General features: G+C 48.9%; 1 protein-coding gene across 1 annotated transcript; it reads right to left on the minus strand.

Moving 5' to 3' along the window:
- Nucleotides 1-1653: 1653 nt before the first annotated feature.
- POU2AF3 (POU class 2 homeobox associating factor 3) lies at nucleotides 1654-6794 on the minus strand (the record flags this gene model as incomplete). Its single annotated transcript, XM_082009941.1, has 4 exons — nucleotides 1654-1992; nucleotides 2494-2720; nucleotides 4289-4346; nucleotides 6696-6794. Coding segments are annotated over 4 exons (723 nt in total), but the record flags the coding sequence as incomplete, so codon positions are not given.
- Nucleotides 6795-10263: the final 3469 nt, after the last annotated feature.

Genomic DNA, 10263 nt, shown 5'->3' on the forward strand with positions numbered 1-10263 from the left:
AATTGTCAAACTATTCTAAAGCAAGTTTTGGGAAAAAACCTGTTACTTTACATGAGGTAAAGGAACTGGATGTTGGAAAGATACAGTTATGTCTGTGTAGTCTCCTTGTCTAGCATGGCAAAAATGAAACGTCTTGTCCAGGGACCTGGACTGGACATGGAAAAAAAGTCATTTTTAGCTCATCTAGAACTTGAAGTGGAGAGAACCCTGGAAGCTGCATGGGAGGTAACAGGTTTGTTTTCTGATGAAGGCAGGGATAGAAGGTTGAAATAATTGGCATTATATAAATATTTTTTAAAGTCTCATTACAAAAATGTTACTCTTAGTTCTTCATAGATTTCACAGAATGTGGAAATATTGGTTGGGTTTTTTTGGTAGAATGAAGAAAACCTCCCTGTCTGCCAGACAGATATATGTGTCTGTTGCATCCTCAGCCATATGCGTAATTTCAGCTCTGAGGAGAGGAAAGCTTTTCAGTTAACTGTAGAAGTGTCTGGAGGAGAAGGTGTGAGCATAGAGATAGTTAAATTATGTATTTGTCTTCACAGGTGTAGGATTTGTGTTGGATTTTTCATTTGTGTTGGATTTAATACCGAGAGATGCTTCTTTCTTTCCAGTCTGGGTACTCAGCTGAGAAACTGGTGGCTTGGCAGTCTTTCTCACCAAATGCTATTAAAAGGAGGTGAAACACAGTCTTAAAAAGGTCTGGGTTTATGCAAGAAACAGGGAATCCTCAGGTATGATAACTTTCCAGTTACCTACTTCCAAAAAATAAAAACAATCATTTAGGTCCTCTTCAGTTGATTATGCTGCAAGGTGCAGAAAATCTGATATCAACAGAACAAACTATACAAAGGCCTGCCAAACTACATCAGCCTCTCACTGAAACTCTGCCTTCATGGAGAAGCTGGTGTTGAGCAGCAGCCAAAGAAGTTTCACACTGGATTTAACCTCTGAGCAGGCCTGAGTGGTCTTTCGGGCACATGACCCATGGGCTAAGCTCTGAGCTTGCATGGAAAATAGTGGTTTTCCTTTTCTACAAGAACTGCTAGAGAACATCATCACGGCAGCCTGAGCAGAAGCAGTGGCTGAGAAGATGCAGAACCATGTCAGAGAGAGGTGCTGCACAGCTTTCTCTCTTGATAGCATTCTGGGTGCTGAGATACCTAGAGACATTTTATCTGCTGGAAAAGGTAAGCGAGACCTTTCATGCTCTGAGTAAGTGCTCCTTGTGTAGGTTGCTGTGAGTATCTCTTCCTCAGCTTTGTGAGAACAGGGCCAGGATCCCGGGCCATTAGCAGAAGAGAAAAGTACTGACATTTAGCACATGAGGAACAAACAGGCTTCATCATGCGTACCAAATTATTTATTTGTATCAAAAAGAGGTGGCTTAATGACATGTATTTGGTAAGGCAGCTTAGGATTTCTTTAAAAAACAACAACAAAAACAAACAGGAAAAAAACCCAAACCACCACAATAACAAAACACCCCTGACCATACAAGACAGGAGGACTAATGTAGTGACAGTGTCATGTAGAAAATGTGTGAGTAGTGAAGAATAAACTGGACTGTGTTAGGCAGCACAACTTTGCATAGTTCATGGGCAATTAATCTGATTTGGATACAGTGGATGTGTAAAACCGCAGTCCCCATTAACTATAGCACATGTCACAGTTCCTATCCCTTCTGAAGAAGTCATCAGCCATGGCCATGGGCGGTAGGTAGTCCATGCAGTCCGTGCTGGGGCAGGGGAAGTATTGTGGGACCCTGTTGTCCACATGCTGGGAGCCACAAGCTGTGCAGCAGCACGCAGAGGCGGTGTATGGGGCGGGTGTATGGCAAGACCACTCCTCTGCAGGGTAGCCATAGGTCTTGGTGTCCAGAGCAGAAGGTGGACTGTGGCTCAGCGGGGTGAAAGGAGATAGCTGAGGAGGAGAGCAGCTATAGTTTAATGGGCTGGACAGATCAGCTGAACTGGGGGATCCAGCAGCCTACAGTTTGAGAGAAGGAAAAAAAAAAAGACATTTCAGGGTGTCATTTGGGGAAATGCGGCAAGCAGACAGAATTTCGATGCAGTTGCCTTTCTCAGGAGGGTCTGGCTACGCAGGGAGATGATCTGGCCCTTGGAGGCCTAAACCCAAGAGGCAGTTCCTGTGATGTTAGTACTAATAGGGAACTTCTCTGCAAGTTAGACAACCGCTAGCAGGAACTGGGCTATTCTTTGCAGAAAATCTACAGGATCTGTAGAAGGGACATTCCCTATTCTGGAGCCTCTCTCTAGTTTTGGCTGGGCCTCCCTGTCCTCTGCTCCCAACAGGAAACCATGCAGAAGTCCACACAAGCAACCTGCATTTCTGTGGCTGTTCCCCACGCCCCTAAAAGCAGCCACATTTCCAAATCAGCTTGCTGCTGTTCTGCCCCAGGATGTGACTCCCTTCCCCATCTTCCCTCTGAGTGCACCTGTGGCTGCTCCCCTGGGACACAAAGCTTACCAGGCTCTGGTTAAAGCAGAGCGGGACTGGCTGGAAGGCTTCCGAGGTGTAGTGTGAGGACGTCTGGAAAGTACTAAAGGCTGGGTCTAAGGGCGCTTCTGTCTGAAGACAGGAATCTACCAGCTGCTCCAAATAGCTAGTGCTTTCTTCACAGGAGAGGCAATTCGAAAACTGCCATGATGGACAATAGTTGGGAACAGAAGAGATGGGTTCTGCATCAAAAGGTGCTAGGAGAGAAGGTAAATGAGACAGTAGCCGATTATTCAGCATCTGTCTTCACAAAGGGCAGGTGTTGCGCCAGGTCAGGTTTCAGTACTCTCATATGTTCAGTAGCCCTATGGATTTAGACAAGGAAAAAGGTCCTTCAAGTTCAGGGTGAATTTTCTAGGGAAGGAGACACCAGGAGGAAGATGCTTAAAAGCATGCAAATAACTTGGGAACTTTAGTCCCCTTGGAAAGCTCCAAAGCTCTTTCAATATTGCTGGAAACTCTTCTGGCTCCAGCCATTTTGGACAGGGATCCAGTTGCAAACTCCCTCAGACTCTTGACCCTTTGGCCTCCCTTCAAATGTCAACTGTTTACAGACCTAGAAGCTCACCATGCAGCGATTTATGCTTCACAGCTTGGCAGACAGCTTGCACCTTTGCCTCACCCAGTGTCCAGATGCAGGGTAGCTACATCTACTGGAAGAAGGGGGTAACAAAAGAATAATTTGCTCTTTCATCCTCCAAACAGCCAGAGAGGAGACAAACTTCTGAGCAGACAAAGTGGAGCAAGTCAGTGATAACACGGCATTGCATCCACATAGTGTTACTGGCAAAAGTGTGAGTTCCTAGAAAGCTGTAAGGGTCAGACTCACTGTACTGCAACACGCTTGCTGGGCTATGAAAGCCCACAGCAGATCTGACTTTTCAGAATTATTATCTTTTCATGCTGCGTTCAAATCTGGTTAAAAGCACCTGTCTACATGGAGGGGCACAGGTCTGAAGGCAATGGAACTGCTCATGGGTAAAGAGTCACTCAGTCATAACTGTTTGCAGGTTCAAGGTGGCAGTGTTTAGCCGCATGTGGGGAGGAAGTGAAAAGCATCCAAAATACATAAACAAATGGAGACTTTCCAGTCTGAAAATCTCTGGTATGTCTCATGTTTCTGTATTAACATAAACAGATTGATTCCCAAATATTGACGATTTAATCATTTCCTTGTCCATACAATGTATATATTCACGCCTGCCCAACCTTTTAGGTCTCTCTGCTTTGGCTGCAGAATAATTGAAGGATCTGTGAGCTCAAACTGCTATTCCTCCCCATCCCCTTCCCTTGGATATTCACATAGAGGAGGAAAAACTCTTTGTGTTGCTGAAAACCTGACACACTCCTACGGATGCTGCCAGGAGAATGAGAACAGCCAACTCCGCTGAAGCTCAGCAAGGTGCTCCAGGGTGATCTGACCCTCTAGCTCCGTGCAATCGGACCCACAGACTGCAGCCTGGAGAAGGTGATGCTAGCAGTGTTATTCCCCAGGGGATGAGCATCCCTTCCTGAAGGGAATCTTGCTCCTTGCTCTGGGAAAAAGAAACTGCACAAATGAGAGCATGTGAGTGTGTACCTCACTGTATCCTGCTGGCCTCAGGGCATCCTTGTCTCCATTTCCTGGGCTGCTTTCAGGTGCTGATTGGCTGCATTGCCAGTTATCTAGTAGTACCTGCCTCAACCAAGGGCTGGAAAGACTCTGGGCTGTGGGAAAAATTGGGAAAGGGGTGGGAAGGGACATGTGGATGGACTTTGTACCAACCTGGGTGAGGAGGAGACACAGACTCTGAAAACTGGATGCTGCTGTTTCCCCAAGAAACCTGACCAAAAAGAAGGGAAGAAAAGGAATTGTAGATACTGTAACACAGGGGAGCATTTTTCTGCTTGCTGATGTAATTCAGAATTTCGCTTCAAACAATTTAGGTAAATCTTACTTACCTCATGGCTGTGACGTGGAAAACTGCCCTAGCATTCACAGAACAACATTGTTCCCTGAGCCTATAACGGCACTGGAGGAGCATACCACCAACCTGGTGTAAAGCACTTGCTACAGCACCTTGCTAGTGTGCTCTTCCTACGGCATTATTACTGTTAATTCAGCAGAGATGTGGCTGCCTTTGAAATGAACATGTGTTCATTTCTAGGACCATGAAATCCACAGTGGGGGGATCTCAAAGAATCTGTAGAGATAAATATGACTGAGAATGAACAATTAACAAATTGTAGTGATAACTCTTGAAACATGACTAAAGACAATTGCAGGTATCCCCATGGCTGGGCATCAGACTGGGTCGCCGTGCTTAGTGCTGATGTCATTTGAAAACCAGTTCTGGCATCACTCCCCACTCCAACACAGCTATGTGCCTCTGTGAAAATGGACAGTCTCTTTTTCTGAGGAATGCTGGAAACTGAAGCAGACAGATCAATCTGTTCTAGGAACTTGACCTGCTGGAGGAGAGAAATCCACCCCAAAAGCAATGGGAGTTTTGATGCTTGTTGTTTGGGACCAGGATTTTACTCTGCAAATACAAATACTGGTTGTTTTCCTCAGTTTTAGTTCATACAGACTTCCACTTAATATCCTTTATTGAAAATGCTGTTGAGTTAGTGGCTCATTTCCCTAGCAACAACTTCCTAGCACATCCCTGTTCATTTAATGTATTAAACAGTAGCTATTCTGAGCTGAAGGTGCCTGTAGGACTACCCCACTTCTCTTTGGCTGCAGATGTGTAACAAAACAGACAGAGCCATACCACCGGCAGCAGAATTTTTCAGGTTTGGCTTTTCTCATTGCATGGAGGCAGCTTCCCCTGCTGGCCCTAACGTCTGGGGCCTCTCCAGGACAACGCGTACCTTTTGCAGATCACAAAGGTGACCTCCTGCACTGACACTTTTCACTTTTTCCTGTGTGGGCAAAACAAGTGCTGTGTAAACTTGCTGCGGGAAGCAGAAACCTGTTCCACGCAGCCCTGTGATGCCTGGCTGCGATGAAGAGGCTGCTTGCATTAGGGCTGGAGGAGTGACCCAGCATTTCCAAAGCTCAGCAGCTTTGTGCGCTCTTTGGCCAGGCCTCTCTGCCTGTGGCTTGCGGGCTGATCAGCTTTTTGTGCACCCAGCTGCAACGAGGTACAGCAGTTGGGAGGTGAAATCTGAAAACCACCCAAAGCTATAAGGTCATGAACCAGGAAGAAGTAATGATTTACCAACCTCTTTATGCAAATCCCTAGAGTGGCTGGAGCTAGAGGACTGCTACAAAGAATGGAAGAGTGAGTGAGAGAGTGAGTGTACACGTGTGTGTGTACACACACACACAGATCTCAGTCGCCTCCTTTGGAAGGGATGGGGCTAGGAGCTGCCCAAGTGGTACTGAAAAATGTTAGAGACCTGGATTCAGTCAAGCACGTTTGAATATTATGCTAAGGAGCCCTAATGGAGCAGGATGGAGCCCTCTTCAAGGGGTCTTTGCCCATGCCTTGTCTTCTTCCTTTCTGCTAGCCAACATCTGGGGCTGTTGTTAAGTCCCAAATTCCCAAATCCTTTCCACTGCCTGGGAGCTGCTGAAGGCACTGTACCTCTAGTGCCTTCATTTCCTGCCTGACCTAACTGGACGAGAGAAAGCCTCCAGGGGTAGGGGGTGGTTGAAAGCAGCTTCCTGGAGGGCTGACCCTTGTGGAAAAGGGGGAGGTTAGGGGAGCTTTAGTGTGACCAGAGCTTTGCACTGGTTGCTGCTCAAAGCTGCACAGGTCGGGTCAAAGGCATGCCATGAGCATATCCTTCACCTGATGCTGCAGAACAGTTTAGTGCATGCTTCAGCCTGGCCAGGCCACATGGGGGTGGAGGGGAAGTGACCATGGCACGCCTTGCTTATCAACCATAATGATACTGGAGTTGCTGATAACTGTAGGTTGGACTGAAATCTGTCCATGTGAGCCTTCCATCCCAGAGTGACTTACGTTTCTGGAGCGCTAGCTCTGCTTTCTCTCTGCACTAATGGCTCAGACCATCACCTGTTCAGATCACTGCTGCAGTTACCCTGTCTGAATGTTCTTCTCCCCCACCCTGACCAGCCTGCTACACTCAGACTTTGGCAGTCTCCTTGGCCTGGAGATTACAGTTTTGGCAAAAATGATTGAGAGACAAAGACAAAGCAGACTCCAAAAGGTTCTTACCGCTGCACTGGTTGCTGCTTGTCGTGCTCTTCTCTGCTGCAGTAACTCCTTAACTGTAATCTTTACTCTGACACCTTGATAGACCTTGGGCTTTCCTGAAAGAATTTATGGGAAAACGCTTTACAAGATGGGAGACTTTCAGAGCATATAGCAAATCCAGCATGTTTTCAGCCATGCTCTATGTGGAGTCTACTTAAGAGTTAACAGATGATTAACTGATCCCTGTTAAGCACTTATAATCACAGTTTATAGCCCTCTAACACCTGCTATTCAAGCTTGGAACAAGCAGACATTTACGAAAAAGTTGGTGTTGATTATATTTAGTAATCATACATGTTTTATTCTTTACTACCTCCTTCTTCCCCCCCACCCTTCAGGTGTCCTAATACCAAGCTCCATCTGGTGCTACTGTTGAATTTACTTAAATTCCTATCATATTTCCCACTCCTAGAACCTGAAAATAAATGTGGGAAGCACTTAATCTGGCAGGAATAAAACAATGGAAATATGTGGGCAGTTATTATGAGAACTAAACAAATCACAAATAAAATGACTGCTTTCATGAATCACTTCTTGCAAAGCCTACATTATCTCTTTATTTTGCTCATTCTGTACAATACCCATTTATGTCAAACAAGCATTTAGGATGTCTTTAATCCAGCCAAAACCGATCAGCAAACATCAGTCACTACCTCATGAGGGATTTTTAGTACAGGAAATTGTAATGAATTTACCTATTCTGAAAAATCACTGTCACTTGCTGTACTCATGCTAAAATACTTAAAACCTCTGGCAGTTCTGTTTCTGTCCTAATTTTCTGCTGTTATTTTCATCCAGTAGCAGATCCTACAAATGCTAGTGTCATCTCATCCTGCAGTTAGCTCTTCCCCAGTGGAGGCAGCTGGTTGCAGGTTCCCTGTTCTATTGCTGCTGCATGCAGCAAGAAGACAGTGCTGGATTTGTGGGTTCCACCCACATATCCAAGAAATCCCACACTGTAGGCACTGTCCTCTTCTGCTATAACCTCTGCCGGTTGCTGATGGCTGTACAGCATGTTCGCTCTCCTGTCTGCCCACCCCCAGCCCTCCTGTGGCCCCCTTGGTGCCCTGGTTGAGGACATGCTGTAAGAGGCATGCAGATCCCTCAAGAAAGGTGGCAGGCTGAGCCGGGCCTGCCTCGAGGTGAGTTTGTTGAGCTGTGATCTCTGCAGATGGGAATTATTAATCTCCTATTTTTATGTTTTGTTTCTATTCAACAAACCGAAGATGGGGAAAATGAGGGAAGGGTTGAATTTAATGAGAGCAGCCTGTTACCAGGCCTCCCTATGGCCAGGGAGGGCCTTGAGCTAGCAGACCCTTCCGCAAGTTTGGGTTCATGCTGCGTACAGCTGCTTAGCTCTGGTGTGCACAGGTAGATGGAGAGGGCTAGGGGCTGCACTGTGAGCAACTTAAAGACAAATTAGCAGGTGAGGTATGGACACATCTATAACCCACGGGCTGGCTGTTGGGCAGCCCTCACGCATGGCTCCCATGGCAGAGCACTGCGCCCCAAGGATCCTGCCTTCTAGCAGCCCGAGGCCCCAGCGTGGTCTGCGTGCAGCTGAAGCATCGAGAGCAGGGCTGCCACGGCCAGCTCTCCTGAAAGGGCCAGGCTGTGGGTGGCAGGGGCAGGGTGATAACGCTAGGGCTGGGCGTCAGGGAGCAGGGTGGTGAGGGTGGGCTGGGGCTCCGGCAACGGGGCGGTCGGGGCAGGCTGGCAATCGGGAGCAGGGCGCCAAGGGCAGGCTGGGGCTCAGGGTGGGCGTGGGGTCGGGCAGCAGGGCGGTCAGGGCAGGCGGAGAGCAGAGCGGCGAGGGCAGACTGTGAGGGGAGGGTACAAAGAGGCGGGGGGCAAGAGCGCGGGGGCCGCGTCTCCCACACCCCGCAGGAGCCCGGGACGGCAGCGCTGCCCCGGCAGGAGCCACGGGGATGCCCGCCGGCGGGCGAGCGGCTCCGGGCCGGGGCGGGCCGGCTCTGCGGCGCCCCGGCTCCCCCCGCCGGCCGCTGCCGCCGGGCCGGCCCCTGCCCGTTGCGCTCCGCTGGGCCCCGCTGCGCCCCGGCCCCGCTGTCCGCCCCGCGGCCGGCCGGGGCTGGCGCCGGGCGGGCAGGAGCCGTTCCCAGCCTCCTCCTTCCCTCCTCCCCGCCCGCCCCGCTTCCTCCTCGCTCGCGAGCCGGGGTGGCCTCACTCGCGCAGAGACCCTGGCGAACCCCGAAACAGCCACAAAATGGGGGTGCTGGGGCAGTGCGGCGGGGCTTACCAGACATCCTGAGCGGGAGCGGGCAGCACCTCGCCGGGTGCCCGGTGCAGCAGCAGCGGTGACCGTGGCCCTGGCCCCAGAGCAGGTGAAGGGGGCAAGAGGCGACAGGCTTAAAATTTGGGGGCGAAGGGACCTGCTTGCCTGGTGGCAATGCCAGGTGGATCCCGACAATATTATTGTTTTATCCCTACAGGTATAAGTTTGAGTTTTTCTCTCCTAATGCCAAGTATTTAAAACCTCTAGAAACCAATGATTTGACAATCAATGATTGCGCGATACTTTCAATTTGAATATTCAAAGGCTCCACAAAATGGGCTATCTTTTTGTGAAACTGAGTACATCCCCATCTAGCAGAGGGTCTTGGGGAATAAGATCTGGTGGGGCCACCCTCCCCACCGTTTGCTTTTGGGACATTTGCAAGGTTTTATCCATCTTTCCCCAAACGAAGCAGATGCCTCAAAACCAGCTCAGTATTTTCCCCTCAGACGCACAGGCTGGGCTCCAGCCCTCTCATATTTCATTTGCTACCTGCAGAGAGGACTCTGCAAGAGACTGAGCTGCTTTTTGCACAATTTTTCACATTTTAAGGCTAAATACTAAGGTTTTTAGACCAAAATGGCAGTTGGCAGGCATTTGTTGCTGCCCTAGGCACCCAGATAGCTGAAGCTACCTGCACCCCCACTTCTTTCCACAGCACTCCTTTCCCTCTGCCCAGATGTTGGCCTTATATTGGAGTTTATTTGCATTTTCCCCTAATTCAGACTATTTGCTCTTGCTGCAGAAATTGGCCCCTGACTTCTTGCATGCTTCAGCACTGGCCTGCCCTGTGTGCTGTAAGTGGTGGGGTTTCAGTGTGTGGTAGAATGACACAGTTTTTGGATAACCATCACTATACAGTACTGATATATTTGGGGTTTTTAGGCTGCGTTTAAACTTTTCCCTGGGCACCACAGTCTCTGCCGTGCCCCGGGAATAGCCGGCTGAGGCAGAAAGCAGGCCAGGCTGTTAATAATCTACCAGCAGTTGTTTGACTATTGTTGCTGCTGAATCCTTTTTTTCTTTTCCTTTAAGTTGAACAAATACACTTGATTTCTGTGGGGAGTGGTCGCCACGGTGATGCCATTCCTTGCACTGAAATGTACCTCTGCAGCTCCTGGTAGGCCAAGCCTTGCTGAAGCAGCTCTGGTACGCTTCCCCCAGGCCTCTCTGGAGAGGAACCTTCTCCCTCCACCTGGGATGCAGGAAAAGGAGTGTGCTGTGCTGGGGGCGTTG

This window comes from Phaethon aethereus (assembly GCF_964289735.1).
Source record: "Phaethon aethereus genome assembly, chromosome: 23".
NCBI lineage: Eukaryota > Metazoa > Chordata > Aves > Phaethontiformes > Phaethontidae > Phaethon > Phaethon aethereus.